The 23455-nt window shown below is 39.3% G+C and overlaps 1 protein-coding gene across 1 annotated transcript in view; it reads left to right on the top strand.

The window, feature by feature from the left end:
- The window catches only part of LPGAT1 (lysophosphatidylglycerol acyltransferase 1), a 76758-nt gene extending 57017 nt beyond the window's left edge, over positions 1-19741 (top strand). The window contains exons 8-9 of the mRNA XM_053909139.1: positions 11192-11298; positions 13458-19741. Of these exons, the coding sequence (XP_053765114.1) occupies positions 11192-11298; positions 13458-13609 (259 nt within the window). The 3' untranslated portion in view covers positions 13610-19741. The remainder of the gene's footprint in view (positions 1-11191; positions 11299-13457) is intronic.
- Positions 19742-23455: the final 3714 nt, after the last annotated feature.

Genomic DNA, 23455 nt, shown 5'->3' with positions numbered 1-23455 from the left:
AACAAGTTGTTGTTTCTGCAAGCCTGGTATTTCTAACACTGAACTCACTTTCCTTCACACAAACTTGTTTCTCCTGGATGTCTAAGTGGGATTTATGCTGATATCATTCTGCCCTCACCCAGAATGAAAATTTTGAATTTCTTTGACCCTTCTAGTTTTTAATTTAATTCTGCATCTCAAATTCAGCTACCAATTCCTATGAAGGAAACCTCTGCGATGTTTCTTTCTTTTTTTTTTTTTTTAATCTAAATACCACAGACTAGTTCAGGCCTCATTACCTTTTACTTGGAGTGTATTTTCTTGTTAAATATTCCCTTTATTGATATTGGTTCCATCTTCAGTCTGTTTTACTTATTTTACTGCTATATTCCTCTTCCTACAGCATGATACCTTCTTTTTCCTTTTTCCTTTTTATTTTTGTTTTGTTATAAACATTAGTGGGACAATTGTCATGATTTGAATGAAGTTTGTAGATTTTAGATTAGATAATAATATTGTATCAGTGTTAATCTGATTTTGATCATTCCATTATGGTTATGTAAGAGACTGCCCTTGTATTTAGAAAATACACATGGAAGTATTTAGGGGACACTAATTTACTCTCAAAAGTTGAAAACTCATATGTATATGTGTCAGAAAGATATATAGAGAGAGAAGGAATGTTAACATAAAGCAAATGTGGGAAATACTGATATTTGGGGAATCTGAATGAAGCATATATGTGAATTCTTTGTACTATTTTTACAAATTTTTTTGTGAAATTATTTCAAGATTAAAAGTTTTAAAAAGTCAGGGCACCTGGGTGGCTCAGTCGGTTAAGCATCCAACTCTTGGTTTCGGCTCAGGTCATGATCTCACGGTTTATGAGATTGAGCCCTGCATTGGGCTCTGTGCTGACAGCGTGGAGCCTGCGTGGGATTCCCTCTCTCTCTCTCTCTCTCTCTCTCTCTCTCTGGCCCTCCCTCCCCTCTTTATTTCAAAATAAATAAGCTTAAAAAAAAGTTTTAAAAAGTCATTAGAGAGACAGGGAGAATTCTCTGTGCCTTCCCCTCAATTTTTCTGTGAACCTTAAACTGCTCTTAAAAAAAATAGCCTTAACAGTAAATTTTTAAGTTATTAGACTCATGGAAAGTGTAATAGTGTGATTCTCTTAAGCAAATATACCAGTGTCGTGTTTTGCTTACTTGATAGTTCAGTTCACTCAGCAAGCATTTATTAAGCATCTTACTGTGTCTCAAAAGATACAACGTGAATAAAGATATAAATAAATTTGAGTTCTAAACAATGCCACTTCATTGTTTATACCTTCACGTGGCATGTTGGTTTGCTATAGTTTTGATTATTACAAGGAGCAGGGCTCAAGGAGAAGGGGTCCCAGGCTGAATTTTTCCTGACTATGAAAGGAAGCAGTGGCCCATGTGCTATTTGCCTTCTCTCCTTCTACGTAAACATTAAAGTCACTTGAAATTCTCTCCTATATGACCCTACATTTGCTGCCTTAGAGCCTTGGTTTATCCATGTATTAAAGTGGGTACAAGTTTATATCTGAGTTACTAAATTCTGTTTTCAGATAACTGAGGGTTTTTTTTTTAACGTTGCTAGTGGATTCAGGGGGAAGCTGTAAATATTACATTTTAGCATGTTGAGGGTGAAGGCTTGAGCAGCTTACCTCAGGACAGTGGCTCAAAGCAAAACTTCTGGAACTTGAATGCTGGGAGATACTCTGATATGTTCAATTTGGCAGTTGCCTGTTCTTGTCCATAAATCTGCTTTTGGTGACAAGCAGTTTCTGCATTTCTGAGTTATTCTTATCACACCCGTCCTGGTGGGTGTCACTTAACTACACCCGTGGTACTGATGGCTGTCTACACATGGCACCTCGTAAGTTTTATAGTGGCAGATTACTTTCATTTTAAGTCAGTTCAGCAAGCTCGAGTTCCCACAAAGGATTGGGCACTGATTTACGCACCAGGGATGCAACGATGAGGACAGCACAGTCTAATAGAGGCCATAGACACATGAGAAAATACATAGAATGTAAACTAATAAGCATAGTTACAAGGGACAGAGTTGGCACTGAGAAAGAATTATTAACTGTGTAGGAGAGGAGGAGGAAGAAGCTGAAGGGGAAGAGGACAAAGGGGAAGAGAGCCAAATCCTTCTTCCATAGTAGGAAGTCAGTGAATAAATTTGAAGTTGGATAATCTAGAAATAGTGGTAGCAGCATGTTTATAAGCAAGATGGAGGTAAATGGCAAAAGAAAATTGAAAAGGGCTGTATCTGAGAAACAGGTATCTCAGTAGGGAAAAAATAGGCCTATTATTTTTCATGTGAACCTTGGAGTACTCTGACTCTTGAAAACTATATGCATATTGTTACTTTGTTAACTAAAAAAATTTTTTTAAATCCTAATTACTTTTTTAGGCCAACTGAAGTGAGGCCATTTCCACGTATCCTGTGCCATAAGTAGACAACACACCCCCTTCCTTTAAAGTCACACAGAAGTTCTTTAAATTCCTTACACAGCATTGACCATATTCTGGCAGTAGAGTATTTGTTTACTTTTCCCTCTGCTAGATTATTAGGTTTTTGAAAGCAGGAACTGTGCATCTCAAAATCTTCCTCAGTGTTTATTAGCTCCCTTACTTGGAGTTGGCATAACTGAATCGAGGGTTTAGCCATGTTGTTTGTTAGCTAGCTCCCACTTTGGATTCTCGGTACCATGAAAATTCAAATGTTCTAACAAATGTATAGAGGTGCCAGCTGCTAAGCATTATTTATATCTTTTTTTGCAAGTGTAATTTGTCTAGTGCTCTTAAATCTGATTCAATGGATTTTGGTAGAATACTCTATTTAAGAGCACGTCCTGGGGGCGCTTGGGTGGCTTGGTTGGTTAAGCATCGCACTCTTGGTTTCAGCTCAGGTCATGATCTCACGGGTTTGTGAGTTCGAGCCCCACATTGGGCTCAGCACTGGGCATGGAGCCTGCTTGGGATTCTATTTCTCCCCCTCTGCCCTCTGCCCCAATTGTGTGCTCATTCTTTCCCTCAAAATAAATAAATAAACTTTTTTTTTTTTTTAAGAGCACATTCTGGATTACTGATGATTAGAATTTTTGTTTCTTGAAAATTAGAAGCTAGTTTCTAATTTGGATAGCTACTGGTACTGGAAAGATTTATTTCTGTTATTTCTTTATTTATTTATTTCCCACAAGAACTCCTTTTATTTGATTCCAAGAGGACTGGTATTGAGTGCATTTGATACTTTGCCATATTAGGGGATTAGTTGTTTTAATATTTTAATCCCACGGTGATCAAACAGAGTAATAAAAGTAGATTGCTCTTGAGGGAGCATTTGGTCTGCCCTTCTGGCTGTCTCCTCAGGCCTAGAGAATGTCCAAGCTGTTCTAGGCAGATGGTAGGGAAGGTTTTCTGTTAAAACACAGCCCCATTTCCACACTCACCCCCACTTAAAGCAATATATACTTCACCAGCGTCACCAAGTTCTTTCAAGAGTCCAGTTGGTAAATCCAAACTCCTCTGTTTAATTCAGCCATATTTTTAGTCACTTTTCTCCTTATAAGGTGGGGCTTTAAAAAATTTTTTTAAATGTTTATTTTTTGAGAGAGAGACAGAAAGGGCACATGAGCGGGGGAAGAGCAGAGAGAGGGAGACAGGATCCGAAGCAGGCTCCACACTGATAGCAGAGAGCCCGATGTGGGGCTTGAACTCACAAACTGTGAGATCATGGCCTGAGCTGAAGTGGGATGCTTAACCAACTGAGCCACCCAGGTGCCCCTAAAGATGTTTTAAATACTATTTCAAGATATTCTTTAGCCCTATGGCTCTTGCTAAGTTTCCCTTAGGTTGATTAGGCCTGATTTTATATTTACAGAAATAGTATATTTTTATAAGTCAAAAAGTAATGCAAATAATTCCCCAAACCATTTGGCTGCTATTCAGTGTGGTAGAAGTGAGTAGTTTAAAGGGTGTTGCTTATATTGCAAAACTGTGTTAAGATAGTATTAAATTATCTAAAAGTAAAAAGTCAGTAATTTGTAATGCCATTCAGTTAAAAAATAAAACCCAGTTTTTAAATTTAAGTTTTTAATTTTAAAACATTCCTGGAGTTTCCGGATGAAGTTAACCAACTTGCCTAAAAATCCAAATACTCAAGGATATGTCATTTGGAGGAAACAGATGATTACATTTTCCTGAACGGTTAAATTCCCCGCGTGGCCCTGGGCACACCTTCCTTGTACCTGGAACTGTGCTGGCTGGAGTTGTGAGGCTTTCTTCTGCCTGGACTCTGCCCCATACATACATAGCTCAGGGCTCATCCAGAGACTTGAAGTTGTGACTCCCCGCTCTAAATTTTAAGCCTCCCTGTGTGGCACTAACTGGGAATTTCCCTCAGGTAAAAAGCTGGAAGAAATGGAAAACTCGCCCAGTACCGTTCCTGCCTTGCCCGTGTTGACTCTCCTCCAATATCTGCCTGTCTTTAGTCACTCTCCAGTGCTCTCTACTAATTACTTTTGGTGTTCTGTCCAGAATGTATAACTGGAACCTGTGAGCTCCTCGGCCATTATAAGAGGCAGAACTCATCTCTTGTCTCATTTTAGTGGATATTACAAGTCACAGGGAGAGTTAGAGCTAACTCTCAGATTTTAAGAGGTGAAAGTATAGATTTTGCTCTTGAGTATGCCCCCGTTCACTTTTTTGGCCTTTTAAGTAGTACCGTGTTGTGCCAAAGTTACTATAAACATTGGCACTGAAGTCAAATGGCAGTACTTAGTAAAAAGATGATTACCTGTATAATTCAGAATATTTTTATTAAGATTAATATTGAAATGAAAACACAAGAGCTCTGTATACTTAAAGAGAACTCCTAGATGGATCCCCAAGAATATGTCCCCAAATTTGCATATCCCGGTTGTGAAACATTGCTGGCTATCCTCCAAAGCAGAGCCTCTGACTTTTGCTATTCTCCAGTTTAAAAATCTTTCCATGAGAGGCATTCTCATAAATTGCTGGTGGGAATATAAATTGATATAATCTTTATGAAGACAATTTGGCCACATTTTTCAAAATTACTAATACATTTAGCCATGACTTAGCAATTTCATTTTGGAATTTTACCCTGTAGATGCACTTGTACACATAAGGATGGACATTTGCATAATGTTCTTCATTGCCACATTGTTTAGAATAACAAAAGATGATGGGGTGCCTGGGTGGCTCAGTTGGTTAAGGGTGTGAATTTAGCTCAGGTCATGATCTCATGGTTCTGAGTTGAGCCCTGTATGGGGCTCTCTGCTGTTAGATTGGAGCCCTCTGTTTCCCTCTCTACCTGTCTCTCCCCAACTTGTGCTCAGGCACCCGTGTGTGTCTCTCTCTAAAAAATAAATAAATGTTAAAAAATAAGAATAACAAAAGATGAGACTCTATCTATTATTAGGAAATAATTAATGTTTACTGTGTATTAAGAGACTACAGTTAAATTAGAAAATAATTTCAACAACAACAAAATATTTTTAACAGAAATGATAAGGAAAATATAAAAATTTATGGGATATAGCATAATCTGTGTCAAGAGGAAAATTTATAGCCTTAAAAACCTTCTGTTAGAAAAGAAAAAAACCTGAAAATCAGCGATCTAAATGTCTATCTCGGAAAGTTAGAAAAAGAAAAGCAAATTAAATACAAAGATAGTGGAAATCAGGGAATAATAATATAGGAGAATTTCTTGAAATCAAAAACATACAGTAGAAAGAATAACACTAAAAAAAATTTTTTTAAGCACTATAAAATTGACTCCTGGCAAGGCTGATCAAGAAAAAAAGAAGGCCCATATTGCCAATATCAGGAATGAAAAAGTGGACATTACTACAGATTCTATAGTCACTAAAAGGACAAAAAAGGACATTAAGTATAATTCTTCCAGAGCATAGAAAAGGGGATACTTCTGGGCTTGTTTTATGAAACCAATATAACTCTGATATCAAAACCTGAACCAAGGATATTATAAGAAAGGAAAATTTACAGGCAAATTTCTTCCATGATTATAAATCCAAGACTAACCCAGCAATATATAAAAAACATATCAGATTGCATACCAAGAACATATATTCCACAAATGAAAGTTTTGTTTAACATTCAAAATTGGTCAAAAAAAAACATTCAAAAAACAATTTAATTCATCACATTAACAGAATAAAGGAAGAAATTATAAAAACATGTCAATAGATGGAAACAATTGATGAAGTGTTAACTGTCATTCATGATAACAAAGAAAACACTATTAGCAAACTGGAAATAGAAGGGGATTTCTTTAATCTTACTAATGGTATCTACAAAAAAATCTTCAGTAAATGTCACACTTAATGGTAAACTATTGAATGTTTCCCCCATGAAAGATGAGAAATGAGAGGTGCCTGGGTGGCTCAATCGGGTAAGCATCTGACTTCAGCTCAGGTCATGATCTTACCGTTTGTGAGTTTGAGACCCACATCAGGCTCTGTGCTGACAGCTCGGAATCTGTGACTCTTTTCTCTGTTCCCTCCCCACTCATGCTCTGTCTCAGTCTCTCAAAAAATAAACGTTAAAAAAGTTTTTTTTTTAAAGAAAGAGGAGAAATGAATGACAAGGAAACTCATTATTACCAGCTCCAGTCAGTGTTGTCAGTATTGACTAGAGTATTACCAGCTCTAGTGACAAGAAAAAGGAATCAACAGTGTAAATATAGAAAAGGTAAAAAAAAAAAAAAAAAGTCATTATTTGTGTTAATTCCTCTTCCTACCTGCAAATTAAGGTTGTAAGTTTGCTTGGTGGATGTAGACCTTCAGTCCTCATAATATAAATGGCTGTTTCATACAATAGGTACCTAAAGAGACTTCTCAGACAAGGCAAGAGGCTAGGAAAAGCTACTTCACAAACTGACTTAAAAAAATCTCCCTTTCAAACCCACTTTAAGTAGAGATAGTGGCTTGAGACAGGGGAGTTTGGCCTTTTGCAGCCAAGGACAAAGATGTAGCAGATGAGACAATGTGAATTTAGCATTGTATGGTGAACACTGCCAACATTTTTCCATAGAAATATGTTTGCCTAGTGGCTAAATTCTATAGGATTCCATGTCCACTGCAGGTTGGTCAGTCTATCAGAACAGCCTGAGGAGCTTGTACAGCCTATGTAACTTTCCCCCATAGGGATCTGCATTCTTAGTTAAAATGGGGAGAAGAAGGGACGCCTGGGTGGCTCAGTCGGTTAGGCTTCTGACTTCGGCTCAGGTCACGATCTCACAGTTTGTGTGTTCAAGCCCTGCATCGAACTCTGTGCTGACAGCTCGGAGCGGGGAGCCTGCTTCAGATTCTGTGTGTATGTCTCTCTCTGCCTCTCCCCTGCTCGTTCTCTGTCTGTCTGTCTCTCTCAAAAATAAATAAATCTTAGAGAAAGTTTTTTTTTTAATGGGGAGAGGAAGAGAGGAGACATTAAAATTCTTGGAATATTATTTCTACTTTGAGAATTTCTTATAATTCAAAGAGTAGAGAGTTACCCTTTGAAGAAATGGAAAGACAAACTTGTTTAAATAGCCAAGGAACTGATCCCTCATTTGAAATTTTATCTCCATGTCTCTGCTCCTCTGAGTATTTATTTCATTATTGATATTAAAAGAATCTTTAGAATCTCTGTCAGGAATTCACCTCTGTAATACTTGGTAACAACATTTATCTTTTTACATGACTGGCTTGAGGCTGACTATCACTGGCTATACCAGTGATTGCCTCACTGGTATAGAAACACACACGCACACACTGTATGTATAGAGTATTACGCTGTGTGAAAAATGTGTAGAGTATTACGCGTATGAAAATAGTCATGGAGGGGTGCCTGGGTAGCTTGGTTGGTTAAGTGTCCAACTCTTGGTTTCAGCTCAGGTCATGATTTTCCTGTTCGTGGGATTGGGCCCTGCATTGGGCTCTGCACTGGCAGCATGGAGCCTGCTTAGGATTCTCTCTCTCTCCCCCTCTCTCTGCCCCTGCCCTACTCGTGCTATTTCTATCTCCCTCAAAACAAATAAACTTTAAAAAAGAAAAGAAAAGAAAAGTAGTCACGAACTGTCAAACTCTTATAGCAACTTTGGGTCCAGTTTAATCACTACAACTTTTGCCGAAGCCAGAGAGCTGGAAAACACAGCTACTTGCCATGAGTGGTCCGGCCTTTAATGACCCCACCACCATCAGTACCAATACCAAGTTATGCCACTCCCCTGTGCCCAGTAGTGCGCATGTGTAACAACTTTGTAAGGTACATAATACTGTTAACCCCATTTTACAGATGGAGGGACCAGATCGTACAGAGGTTAGACAATTTTCTTGCCAGGTCACATAGCTGGCAAGTGCTGTTGAGCCAGAATTCAGCCCCCGGCCATCTATCCCAGAGTCTATACCCTGAGTCACTATGCCACACTACCTTCTGGGATTATTTTATTTGGGCCCAAAGAACAAAGATTCTCCAAATATTAAAAACAAACAAAACAAAACAAAATAAAAGCTGTACCGTTTGTGGAAGGGGATCTCGGCCCCGAAGTCTCAGTCTCTTACTTTAGTGAGGCATATGACAACATGAGAGTGCAGAAGTAAAAATTTTAATTTGAAAGAGATCTTTCAATTACTCAGCAGTATAAGCACTGAAAGGGCTAAGAAATACAAGCCTATGGGATGATTTTATGTGGCATAAGTATTTCAAGTATTTTTTCCTCTTTAAAAGTTATGACGTTCTTTAATGCATCTTTTTGTTCAAAGCAAAAGAAATGCTTTGGAATGTTCTTTCAAAGCAAAAGAAAATCTAATTCTGGTAGGGGATTTTATAGTAGCAAGCTGAAACTTGAAGTTTCTCACCTCAGAATCTCCTACCCCATTAAAATATTTAATAGACCAAAACCCTTCTATATGACTGCTTTAGAGCAACGTAGTACTATCCTTGGAGGAACAGAAAGGTGACTAAGGTTGGGAAAGTTATTTTCTGTGTAAATAAAACTATATTTTGGCTTTGTAAGTAAAATTTTTAATCAAGACTGTGATTTCCTGAAACTGATTTTTTTTTTTTAAGTTTATTTATTTTGAGAGAGACAGAGACAGCATGAGTCAGGGAGGGGCAGAGAGAAGGAGAGAGAGAGAATCCCAAGCACATAGACAGCACAGAGCCTGACTCGGGGCTTGAACCCATGAGCTGAGAGATCATGAGCCAAAATCAAGAGTCAGACGCTTAACTGACTGAGCCACCCAGGCACCCTGCACTGCCTGTTTTTTAAATAAAATTTTATTTGATCATAACTATACCCCTATACCCATTTATTTCTATATTGCCTAAGGCAACGTTCACACTACAAAGCAGAGTTGAATAGTTGCAACAGGTACCATATAGCCTGCAAAGTCCAAATATTTTCTATCTGGCCGTTTAAGGAAAAGTTTGCGGGGGCACCTGGATGGTTCAGTCAGTTTAAGGGCCTGACTCTTGGTTTCGGCTCAGGTCATGATCATGGTTTGAGTTCAAGCCCTGCATTGGTCTCTGTGCTGACAGTGCAGAGCCTGCTTGGGATTCTCTCTTTCTCCTTCTCTCTCTGCCCCTCCTTCACTTGTGCACACATGCGCATGCTCTCTATCTCTGTCAAAATAAATAAACTTAAAAAAAAAAAAAAGAAAAAGTTTGCAGACCTGACCTAGAGAATTGACAGACAAGAGCTGATGGCTGAATTAGTTACATATTCAGAGAAAAAAATATGATTGCTCAATTCAGGGAGAACAAAAATTGAGCAGGAAAGGAATAGTAGCCTTGATTTACTACAGAGCTTAGCTTTGAATATATGTACCTGATTATAACAATGTAAACGTCTAATACTGTGCTAATTAAAATTACTGCACATTGCACTGGGAAGATGGGAAGGACATGAATGTGTGGTGGAAAAAGAAAGGAGCTTGATCCTCATCTTCCATAGGGGAGGTCAGTAGATAGGCCCTCAAACTGAAGAAACATGGTGATAAATATCAAGATAATTGGTTAAAAGAGGTAAAAATCAATTCCTCTGGGGAGAGAGAAACAAAGGGCAGAGGGACAGGGACTGCTATTTTTCATACAAACAAACTTTTTGCAGACTTTTAAAACTGGGTACCTTTATGCTTTTGATTTAAAAAAATAAAATAAAATAAAGAGGGGCCCCTGTGTGGCTCGTTGGTTCACTGTCTGACTCTTGGTTTCAGCTCAGGTCATCATCCAGGGTCATGGGATCCAGCCCTGTGTGGGCTCTGTGCTGAGCCTGGAGCCTGCTTGAGATTCTCTCTCTCTCTCTCTCTCTCTCTCTCTCTCTCTCTCCCTCTCTCCCTCTCTCCCTCTCTCCCTCTCCCTCCCTCCCCCTCCCCCCCCCACCCCACTTGCATGTGTACACATGCACGCTCTCTCTCAATAAATAAAATTTGAAGAAATTTAAAAGAAGAACCCCCTACCAAGAAACAGCAAAACAAAACAAAACAAAAACTTTTCAGAGTCAGCAAATGTATAGTATTTACCCAGCTACCCTTTCGATCCCCCATCCAGCAGCTATGGGTCACTAGTCATCCCAGTCTGTTTCCTGTTGAGGTGGGACGCATTCACAGAATCTTCACATTTGTGCTCCAGTAAGAGGTGGCCCCTTTCAGGACACCAATATCTGTGCTCTAATTAGTGAAAAGGCACCAATTTAGGCAGATTCTGTCTGGTTCACAGACATCTCCTCCCAAAGAACATGGCCAAGATGCATTATTCAGCATTCGGCCTAGCATCCGACTGCTCTAAATGTGTCCTAAAGTAGCTACACTTGAAAACTTCATCTGTTCTGAATACCGTTTCTTCTTAAACCCACAGAGGAAGACAGGCATTTCTCAATAATTATTTATAGATACTGCATAACTTATTAATATTTTTTCATCTTCTGGTGCTGGACCTAACATATGATAGGCTAGTGAATGAATGAATGAATGAGTGAACTCTGTTGTGTAATCAACAAAATTTTAAAAACCAAGATGATCTGAGAAGCAGCAAAAACAAAGGCCATTCCATAACTTTCTTCAGCTTTTCAGTGACCAAATCTAAGTTGTGTTTCTGAATGATTTCGATTCCTGAATTAAAGTAGTTTTTGCTTTTTTTCTAACTCTTCATAGGATCTTTCCAATTAAAGATGTACCCCTGGAGACTGATGGCCTCTCTGATTGGCTCTATCAACGTTTTATTGAAAAAGAGGAACTCTTATCACATTTTTATGAAACAGGTACAGAGTATCCTATTACATAGGTTTCTGAAGTTAGTGGTAGTTCCAAAGATGTACTTTGGGGGAGATAACCATTTTTTCCATTCTTCAGATACCCTAAAGGAATCAAAGGATTTCTACAGTTAAGAATTTCAGCTTAGAATATTCATAAGAACAATGTTAGTGTTAAATGTATTCAGGCTTTTACTTCATCAGGCAATATGCAAGATCAAATGATGAGTAAACTATATAAATGGAACTAATGCAGGAGGGTACCAGTATGCAAAAGACTATATACATATACAGTTACACGGCTGTTTTATGAAATAGCAAATAACATTTATGATTTGGCATTGTACTTACTTGATTGTTTAAATAATGCCATCATCTTGCAGTCGTTTGAGATCGTTTTGAACTGCATTTTTATGCGTGGTTATTCTTTTCTTTACATATTAGAGATAAATCTTACTTTTTAAGTTTTATACTTATACTTTTCTTATACTCAACCTTACACTTTTCTCCTTGGGAGAAAAACGTCAATTTATCGTAAGGTCCCTTATCTGTACTTAATATTCTCTACCTTCTGTGAAAACTACAATGCGGTGAAAGGAAGGGAGGGGAAGGGAGGAGGAGAGAGGGAGGAAGAAAGGAAGTTAGGAAAGAAGAAAATTGGTAGAATGCTCGGCATTACCAAAGTGCTTTCACAAATAACTAAGTATATTGTACACTTAATTTCTACAACTTACAATAAGAAGAGGAAAAAAAAGGAAGAGAAGGTTGTTTTAAGTTTGATGATGGCTATGAGATTTTAGATGAACAGAAAGTGCTATATTCTTCCCACTTAGATTTTTTTGGTTCAGAATTAATGTTCCTCTTAAATCAGACTGTCAAAGTCCTGATGGTGGGCAAAAGCTGATACTGTTAATTACCATTAATGCCTTTGTTTTTGTGTTTAGGGTTTTTTTTCACTTTACCCACAACAGGATTCCTTCCTGATCCTAACATTCCGACTCTGGGGCTGTGGACTAGTACATATTCTATGACAGGGGTTGGACGCTGTGCATGTCTTTAGAATTCTTAGTAAGACCCATTGAACAAGACATCCTTCTGCACCACGTACAATCTTTGGTCTTACTCTCAAAGTTTCTTTAAAGATAAAACAGGATAGATGTGTAAGAAGGCACAAGGTGATTAAGAGAAGAGAGTATCTCTTCTTTTTCAATCTTTATGTCTTGCTTTATGATATTTAGGCAAAATTACAGCAACAATAATGGAAGTCTTTTTTTTAAGAAAGCTATTTGTATAATAGACCTTGCAACTTGGAAGTGTTCTCTGTAAATTGCTTGTGAGAAGCAAATCCCCACATGAATCAGCTTACCCAAAGGGATTATCAGCAAGGACAAAGACTATTTGAAATGCTGAAGTGTTATCAAGATGACCTTAGGTACTATTGCTCCGAAGTAGTCTAGCCTTCCCTTCCAGAAAAGAATTTAAAGACATCTGTTTACTTTGTTTCTTTTTATATTATTAAGATATATTTCATAAATAATATTGCCTTTTGAAAATAATATGTGATTTACCACCGCTTTTTGCAAACATTTAACTTGTAAATAGAGGAATTAGTGTAAGTTATGTTATTTCAGAAAATATTTAATATCAACTTGATACATCCTGTGTCCTGGCTGCCATGGAAATCTGTAGGGTTCCAGTGGAAACAAGGCAGGCAGAGTGCCTGCTCTCATGCAGTTTATATTCCAGAAGGAGACAGACAGTAAACAAGTCTGTAGCAAAAAGAAAAGATAGATCTGGATCATTACAGATCATGGAAAGTGCCGAGAAGGAAATAAACGTAGTGATGAGCGTGATGTCCTTGGGGCGGGGGAGGGAGATGGATGGTGTTTTTTCTGATATTGGAAGAATGCAGTTAAACCTGCTATTCACAGAGATGAGGAGAAGCATCTCAAGTGGGGAAAATAAATGCAAATGTTCAGAGGCAGGAAAGGGGTCAGCAGTTTGAAAATTGTTATTTCAAATGAGATCTCTCTTCAGGAACAAAGGGAAGTCGAAGAATGCTTTAAAAAACCCAACAACAGAAATTCTAGTTAAACTAATATTCAGCTTTTGTTCGGGAGACCTACCACCACAGTAAAACAAATTAATATTTCTATCTTGTCTTTTAGGGGCTTTTCCACCTCCCAAGGGCCAGAAGGAAGCTGTTTCCAGAGAGATGACCCTCAGCAATATGTGGATATTTCTCATACAGTCTTTTGCATTTTTGTCAGGCTATATGTGGTATAAGATCATTCAGTATTTTTACCATTGCCTGTTTTAGGAATTGACTGGGACTTGTCAAGGTCACCAGAGGAGTTCAGACTTTCATAAGTGTGCATTATTTTACATGTGCAAATCAGAATATAAAAAAAAAAAAAGCAAAGGAAATTCAATGGATGGATTAATATTTATCCCCCTTCGGGATATTTTAAAACTCTACTAAAATGAGGATCAGTAATATAATGACCTGCTAATATGTTTTAAGGACTTTTCATGTTTTCAAAAGATACACTCTACCACACACTTAAGCGAACATCCCACTCGGAGAAGAGGAAATCATAAAACCATCCTAGAAGACTATCTGAGAGAAATGCTGTTGCCACTAGATGTACTTGGTAATCTAGTTCAAGCTCAGAAAGTTGTGTCCGTTCCTCTTAGCTCGTAGTGTCTGTTAGGGCAGTGCTGCAGAGCACCGTCATTTCCACCGACCCTAGCCGTGTCCCTAGGAGCCTCGAGGCAGGGGAGCCATTGGCACCCTCTGAAGAACTGTTCCCCAGGGGTTTGCAGTGGCACTCCAGTGTCAGGCATTCTCATGGGGGGAAAGCAGTGTCCACTGGACACATTCTGGTACTAGAATGTGTTTCTAAAAAAGGCTAGCTCAGTCTAATATCGTGTTTACATCGCTAGTGCTTTCCCTTGTATGAGGGGGTCACTTGATTTCTCTTTTTGTACAGAAGGCATATCATAGATTGATAATTGTCTTTTACAAAATGCACTTTTATCAGATGCATATATAGCAGAGGATTAGTAATATAGCCTGAAAGCAAACGTAAGCCTAATCCGTGAGTGGAATTCTCCAGAGGCTGTGTTGTCTCTGCGCGTGTACCTGGACCCTGATGCTCGGCAGAGGCTTCCGTCCAGCTCCGAGGCTTTTGTCTCCCGTTTTGGGGTATTAGCACCAAGTTTGCTCGGGGGCAGCTGAAACCAACGTTGTAAAGCATTTAAGTGATCCGTTTGAGGTGAAATAGGGGTTCGATCAGAAAAATAGGAGCTAGAGCCAGACACGGGCTCAAAATGGTGACAAGCTGTCACACAGCACCCCTGAACCCATACTCTGTCGTCACGTCACGTTGCTGCCTGTGTCAGGGTGGTGTGACCAGGATTCAGACCAGCACAAAAGGCTTCCCCTGTCTCTTCCAGTTGCTTTCAAGGAGAATAAAGTCAAGTGTCTATTTCTAGAGAAGATGTTTTTCCTACTATGTTCATGTGATTTATACCTCATAGTAGAACCAGACTCTTCCCACAAAGTGCTGGGACTGCATCGGCTCTTCCCGTGCATTCCCAGTGTTGAGACAGAGCGTGTGTTTTAGTTTGGGACTGTAGGACTATTAAGATCTGAGTAAGTCAGTGGTAGTTTTCTGTGATATGAGCATTGTAGATTCCCGTGTTGTCGCTAATCATTCAAATGGCAATTTTGAGAAGTAGGCCAGAAAATAAAAATAAAGGCTAATGTTTTCTATTTTTAAATAAACCAAAAAAGGAAACTGAAAAGATGTGAATTTTCTCCCAGTTATGTGGGAAGGTAAAGCAACACCAAATAGAAGTCCACAGCAGCTTCGTCTTTAGGTTAATTCCGTGCATATATGAAAGAGAATAATGTGTTAATGAAATACCTCGTTGCATATTATGCCACTACTGGTAAAATGCAGAAGACGGTGTTAATGTGTTTGCTTCGGTAGTGCTTGTGATCAGATGTGATTTTTTTTTTTTTTTGAAGTCCAGGCATTTTATTGTGTGCTTTACAGTGACAGTGAGTAGGTGAAATCAATCTCAATTAAGAGGCATGGATGACAATAGGAAGCCAAAGAGAAGCTTAATGATGCTTCTGTTTGAGGCCCAGCAAACACTGCTAGATTACAGGATGAATTGAAATTGTTCATTTGAGAGATTAGTCAGCCATCGGGGGGATAAGTTGCTCACTGTCAGGGATGGCATGCACAGTCCTAGCTAAACAGACCTTTTCCTCATTGCTAAAGCAAACCACAGGTAGGAGTGGCCAGTTCTCCTACCAAAAAAAAAAAAAAAAGAGAGAGAGAGAGAGAGAGAAATGCATACGTGCATACATAGATGCGATTTAGAGCCACTGTCGCCATCACTGTGCTCCAAAGGAACGTGATACTGTTAATATACCGTACACATTAAACCAACTATTCTATAAGATGCTTTACTTTTCAAGCGCAGAGTCATTTCAACAGACTCTAGAGTGACAAATACCAATAGATACATGAGTTCATTTTTGAAAATAGACCTGTGGGTTGTAAATAGATCCGTATTTACAACGGATCAATCCCTCTTTGATTGCTTATCAATGTGTTCTCTTTCTTCTGTTTGCAAAATACGTTCATTTGAGAGCATCGATAGTGCTCTCCTTACCAGTAACTGGAGTTCTCCTGCTCGCACTAGGGAATGCGAAGAGAGAATCAGTGTTCTTATATGGCAAATCAGGGAAGCGGCAATACGCCACTGTACAGAACTGAATAAAAATTCCCAATTTGTACTTTCTGCGCAAAGTGAGATGAAAGGTTTAGAGACTGTATGTTTTGTTAAGGGGGAAAAAATTAAAGTGTGCCAGTTTTATACCAGTAGCTTGTAGAATCTCAGCACTTCTTGATCTCAGTTGATCTGCCTAGATTCCCGTGGCAGAGAAGGTTGAGAACTCCCTACTGGATCCTGGTCTCAACAAGTCACAGCAGTGGAGCCCCTGCTTGGCCATGGGCCAAGAGCAGGTGCAGTGAATACAGAAGTGACCACACTGGCAGTTCACTCTTAACTTCAGAAACCATTATTGGTGTGAAATGTACAGATACGATGGAGAAAGCTATGCACCAGTGGAAGGTAAAGAAAAACTATAGAATGGAAAATGATGTTTTGGGGTGGGCAAATAAGTTGAGAATCTAGATTTTTTAAAGATAGCTCTGAGTTCAGATCTGTCATAATATTAAGTAGTTTTTAATATTACAATCAACTGTTAATTTGCCACTATAAAGGAACTAGGGGTTACTGGATAATTAATCCAATAATATGTCATAGTTAGCCAAAAATCTAGTGTGTATTTACGAGTTTGAGTTTTTTTCTCATCAAACTTTTTTTTTTTCTTCTGGGGATGCTTGTTGATGAAAAAAAAAAAGATTTCAGTTGTTTATTAGTTTCTCTCATTTATGTATTTTTGACTGTTAATGAGTGGCGAAAAGATTTGGGAAGACCGCTGCAAAAAGAGGGAACACAAAAGCCTAAGTAATCCATGGGCTAGAAAAGGAATCCCTGAATAATCAGGAGTTGGCAGTATTGCGATTATACTCAAGCCTTTTATGAAAATGAAATGTTAAATCACCCAATGTAAACCTCACATCATCCTAGTGTTAATATCGTTCACATTGATGTTAAGAATGCCTCTTCATTCTTTGCTCATGTTATTCACTTCTTGTGGATTTGTCTTTAGTAATGTTTTTGACAATCACTTCCCTAAAGACTCTTCTGAACTAGCAGGACCTGGTTATAATCATAGAAAGTAGTCTTTAATCATGGACAGTCTTATTGGATTCTTTTTATATTTAAGAAAATTTTATTTGCGCTGCTGAATAGGAAGAGTTCGTCATTTTCTTCATTACACAGGACTTCACTCCAGAGTTACCATTACGAGCGGGTCCCCTTGGGTCCATAAAGATGAATAAAAATGGTTAGTCTCATTTTTTGCCATGGAGTGCTGTGAGCCTTACGTCTGTTAATGTGAAAGGCAAAGTCAAAAGCGGCACTGGGCAGCAGGTATACTGGTTTATTTTATGAGGGGGTGGAGTCTAATACGTTTGGGACCAAAACCACCTAAATTGGACATTTCTAGATCACAAAGGGGCCGGGTGTCCTCTGGAGCGGTCACTGGTTGGTGCTTTATTGCAATCATTTTGCATTGATCCTCAACAATCCCAGGAACCGGACCCTGGGAATAAGCTGAGGGTGCTGAACTGTTGGGGAGGGTGACTGTAGCCATATGGAAGAAAAATATTGGTTTTTCTGCAGAATTTCCATTTGAGGATTTTTACATTTAATACTTTTTAGAACAGTTGAAAGAGTGAAAAATTTTTAAGTGTATTCTAGTTGCAAAGTGTGCACACATATTTCAAATGGCTTTATTTTTATTGTGTAGAACTGTTGAACACATGACTGAGGCACAAGTTCTTTCCACGGGAGGAGTCTGTATTTTACAGTAACTTCTGTGGTGACTGGGTAATGACACAGTTGTACATTGACCTGCCATTGTTACATTAAGTGCTTTCATTTTCATCACAGTTATTGCAAAGTCGTATTTATTTTATACAGGTGGATTTTAGTTTTCCTGATGCCATATGTTTACTTCTGCTTGTTGACCTGTTTTTCTTTCTTCATGTATCTGCATGTTGTAATGTATTATAAGAATGAATGTAAAGGCTGTGGCAACTGTAATTAATTTTTGTAAAGGGCTGGTCACACGTGGATCTGGGTTATGAATGCATACGGGATTATTTTAGTAACCAGATCACCTTTTCAGAAATTTAGATGTGAACACCAAAAGAAACATTTTCTCGACAACAACAACAACAACAAAAATGAATAGCTGGTTCTATTTTTTTTTAACCTAGAAAAATAAAGTTGATTTTTTTCAAGTAAAGTGCTTTTACTTCTTAGTGGTGGGGATGGGGTGTTTGTGTGTTTCTGGAGATTCTTCGGCATTAACATCTGTGGACATGTACTTAGAGCACATCATGGCAGCTGGATGCTGAGGGCAAACTGAAAAACCAAATGAAAAACGGTGTACTTCCTTCTTTGGTTTTAACCTGTTTCCTCCACTCCTTCCCCATTTTTCCCCATGGTATGGTGGAGATACTGGTATATTGTTGGTATCTTGGTAACTGTTCACCAGTCCGCTCTCCTGGAAAAAAAAAAATGATGCATGCAAAGTGTACATACATTTGCTATAAATTTTCCTGATAGCAAGGACATAGAACACAATTAACAGATAATAATAAAATATACGTTATTGTCAGCTCCATATGGCCAAGTGATTCTCCCAGGATGCTTTAACTGATTTTGCCGAACTCTTGTAGCCTACCTATGGTTTGAAAAATGGAATAACATCTTAATTCACCTACTTCTCAAATTGATTGTCACTCAATCTGATATGTGATCTGTGAAACTATTTCTTACCCTTGTACAAATTTCACTGGTTAGGTGAACCACTTTGAGCTCCAGCACCAATTATAGGCTTATATAATTTTAATAACAGCTGTTTAACAACTGCTGGCAAAACACTAAAATGTAACAATCGGCTGTAGCGGCAGGAGCCGGCAGGAGCTGTCTCCAGCATACCACTGGCCTGTCTTTTCGGTTTAACTGTTAGTATTGAATAAACTCCTCACAGTTAAGCTACTCACTACTCTAAGGAAATTCCTATCACTGACCCTTGCAGGGGCTTTAAAAGGTGGAGAAGCATTAACATCAGTCCTACAGAGCATGCTTTTGATTGGAAGAATTTGACAAATGCAAACTTTTTCCTGAAGTGCATGGGAAGCTTGCATTTTTCTAAAGCTGGTTCTATGCTTTCCGGTCTCAAAGCTAAGTAGACCGATAGAAGTCTCTCTTAGATTTTGTTTTGAGCCTTCAAAACCTTTATTGTTCAGGTATTTGTTTGTAGAATATGTTTGATCCCACTGAAAACAATTTAAATGTATTAAAAATATACGATCTACCAAATAAGTTAAAACGTTGCAGTTCAGTCTACCTCTTCTTCTGTTTGGATTCAGGCTGCTGTTTTGAGTTGAGGTTGCATTTTTTCCCCCTAGAAGTTGCTTCTGTCCAAGACGAAGAACAAATTGGGGGCAGAAGACTGAAAGCAGATTTGAAGCACTCAGAGATTGCTGACCAGCCCTATTTCTCATGAGTTGGGGGGGGGGGGGGCGGTGGAGGGGAAGAAGCCATTGTTTTAAATTTCCACTTAATATGAAAATGTTTGTTTTTAAAATGTTTCTTCCTGCTGGAAAAAATGTATTTTTAAAAGGAAAAACATCCTCTTTTGGCTATAAGAAAAAGTCAGCTGTATGAGCAGGTGTGACCGTATCATAACATGCTGATATATAAATCAATAAATTTTTACCTCTCAGGACTTGTATAACCTTCTTATTAACTCCTAGAGGCATGAGAAACATGAAGTATCAATAATCCAGATCACATGTAAACAACACACACATGGAAGGGAGGAGGGTTGGCTAGCCACTAGAAGTGAGACAGGTTCTTTTAATAATCAAAAAAATACTCTTAATTAGGTATGATCAAACCCATTTTGCAAAGGAAGAGATTGGAACAATGTTTTTTGCTAGGCAACATGAGCGTATCACAAAGCTCATTTCTGAGTGTTCCCCTGGAAGGTTTCTGGTGCCTCCCCTCGGAGTACTTTCTGACTTTTAGGGGTGAGATTCGCTCTAGAGATGGTGGTAAAGCTCTCACCATTTATTTACCGTGGCCAAGAGAGAACCCTGGGCCGTCCTCACAATTATAGCTGTTGTCTTCGTGGTGTCATTGAGAAATCATGGGGCTGAGAGGCCTCCCCAAATTATCAATTGTGACATCTTCAGGCCTGTGTTTCATTTTTCATGCAAAACTGCCTGACAAGGGTCTTGTCTTCCGTTTTTTACCAGTTAACACCATATCCGGATCAGGGCCCCTAGAAGTGGAGAAATCAGAAGAGTTAGAGTACTAGGAAGAGGAACTCAGGAGTGATAGAAGACAGGGAGTGCAAAGGCTGCTCTCTAAACAAGGTGCACACACCACTGACCCACGAGGACCCCAGGGGGTACTCCAACACGGCAGTGTTCGGGAAATCCATTCCTGTAAGATCTCTGTCCTAAGACTGCGTCCTCAGGGTTCACCTGTGAAGGGTCCCACTTGCCATTTCAGACACTCTGCCCTCTTGGCAGAAGAAAAGCCTGCCTCTGAGCCATTAGGCATCTCCAGGATGCTAAACAAAGAGACAATTCAAAATATTGGTGACAAGGAGCCTCTTTTAATCAAGGCATCTAGAGCCCACAATAGGGCTTTTATCTTTCCTTCGAATGTACACATTTCAGTTAGGACAAAGGATGGCATTGGAAATGAGGCATCTGGGCCTGTCTGTGTTGGATGTATTGAACTCTGACATGTTTAGTGTGGGACAGTGGGAGCAATGGTACCTTGGGGCTCCAAAAATCACAAAAAGTAGAAGCCAACCAAGACTTCCTTTGGCTTAGATCCAGTACTGGCAAAATGTCACTTTGGTTAAAGTGAGTCACAGGGCCAATGTTAATAAACATTATTTTTTTAATGTTTATTTATATTTGAAAGAGAGAGAGACAAAGTGCAAGTGGGGGAGGGGCAGGGAGAGAGGGAGACACAGAATCCGAAGCAGGCTCCAGGCTCTGAGCTGTCAGCACAGAGCCCGACGTGGGGCTTGAACTCACAAGCCGTGAGATCATGACCTGAGCCAAAGTCAGATGACTAACCAACTGAGCCACCCAGGCACCCCAAAGTGAGTCACAGGGCCAATCCAGATTCAATGTGGGAGAGTCTACTAAAGGGTCTAAATACCAGGAGTCATGGCTCATTGGGAGCCATCTTTGAAGTCCAGCTATCGCAGTAAACAATTCCTCAGCTATTGGAATAAAGACCACTAGCTGGGTCTAGAATTCTCACACTTTAACAAGTTTGCCCATAATTTCAATAGTTGGAAGGTTTTTGAATTTCTGAGTACTTTAAGAGGATTAGATACGTTGGTCCATCACTCATTCATGTAAATCACATTAATCAAAAGGACACATATCCAAAGAATGGAGGTTTGGTTAGGAAGTAACCTTTATATTATTTTCAGCGTTGATTGATGCATAACTCATTGGCCCTTAGCATTTCAGAGCTAGCAGGAACTTTAGACATCACCTTGTTTTTTTGAGCCAGTGGATTTCATTCTGGTGCAATTGGGTCCCTTGCATCAAATGGCTACTTAACAGAATCACGGGGACTAAAACCAGGTTTCCATTCAAAATCCCCCCAAACAGCAGATTGCCTCTGTTTGGGTTTTTGTTTTGAGTAAATAAGAGTTAAATCTAAAGGATTAAGTACACTTCTTTTTTTTTTTTTTAATTTTTTAACGTTTATTTATTATTGAGACACAGAGAGAGCAGAGCATGAGCATGGGAGGGGCAGAGAGAGCAGGAGGCACAGAATCTGAAGCAGGTTCCAGGCTCTGAGCTGTCAGCACAGAGCCCAACACGGGGCTCGAACCCACGAACCGCGAGATCATGACCTGAGCCAAAGTCGGATACTTAACCGACTGAGCCACCCAGGCGCCCCTAAGTACACTTCTTAAAGGGGTAATAGATTCAAAAGCTTCTGTAATTTCCTTTTCCTCAATTTTAAACATAATAGTTCCCAAGTCCTAGATTATTTTTTATAACTGTTCCCTCAGCTGTTGCAGAGATACAATTAGCCACTAAAAAAATCTGAAATCCATGCTTCTTATCTTTTTGGAGGTGGAAATGAAATGTATTTTGTTTTTATCTCTGCCCTGTACAGTAGAAGATAAAGAAAATGCCTGACTTTAGACTGAAGTAGGGACAGATTTCAATCTCATAACAAGTTTCTTTCATTTCTGAAATCCGGGTATGACACCGGCAGCAGGTAATACACTCAGGGCCACCACTGCCTCTAGTGCCCAAATGTCCCTCCATCGTGGCAGCCGCTGGGTTCCAGGGCCTGTCCAAGAAGAGCCCACAGAAGGGCAGCAACACCCAGGACTCAGCCCATGAGCTTAAATCGTAACCCCTTTGATATGTTTCTTATCCTCTAAACCTCACTCTCCTCGTGTGTTAAATGGGAAACTTTCAAAGAGTTCTTTTCAGTATTACATGAGATCTTTTCCGTGAAGCACATTGTGTCAAATGCTCAGTAATGGAGGCTGTTTTATCTCACCCCAACTGGGTTTAACAGAGTATGGAAATTATGCCTGTGGGCCACATGACCTGTTTTGGCTCCTAAGAATTTTATCACTATCACATAGGCTGTAATGCCTGCCATCCCGTTTTCTGAGCCCTAGGTCACTTGGGTTTCCACGATAAACTGAAACGCAGTCAACATGGCCAAGCTCCTAACCTCACCTAGTCAGACTATATACCTCATTATTTAAGGCTCCCGACAGCCACAAAGAGCTTTGAGGTCGGAGAGCCAATTAGGAAGGTAAGGAGAGTAGGGCATAAAGAGGAAATACGATCTGCTCGACAGAAGACATTACATAGTCTTCGTAGAGACCTATTTTTTGCTTCTGAGACATGATGTCACTTGTGGTGAAGACCTTGAACTAATTATCAAAAGGGAAGAAAATATAATTTCTAGTAGTTGGAAGCTATCCACCAGCCCATAGTTGTCTATGTATATTTCATATGATCCTAAAATAGAAAGGCCTGTGCTGAAGGCATTCTGACGATTCAGGAAACCACAGTAATTTTGAAAATGTTTTCCTTTCTAGTTGCAGAAGACTCTGAAGTTTATATCTTGATAATTGACATTTTATCCTCCAGTCCTAAGTGCTATGTACTCAATCCTTAGGGATTTGGGTGCCAGCAGACAGTGGGCAGATTAGAATCAGTGCTGTTTTTGGTTATTGAGGTATTATGGTAGACGAGAGAGGTTCCTCTATGTGGAACTGGGACAGGTACACAACAGAGGATCCTCTATGTGGAACTGGGATGGCAGGCATGGGTCTGAGGGCTAGCTCCGCTGGGGTTGGGGGTGGGAGGTGATAAGAAGGTGATGTTTCAAAGCCTGATCTTTCTCTAAGAGCCCCAGCCTGATG

Source organism: Panthera pardus, unplaced genomic scaffold (genome assembly GCF_024362965.1).
Source record: "Panthera pardus isolate Hobbes unplaced genomic scaffold, ASM2436296v1 HiC_scaffold_21, whole genome shotgun sequence".
Lineage (NCBI taxonomy): Eukaryota > Metazoa > Chordata > Mammalia > Carnivora > Felidae > Panthera > Panthera pardus.
Note: the sequence above shows the minus strand (reverse complement) of the source record. Positions and strands in the feature narration are given on the sequence as shown.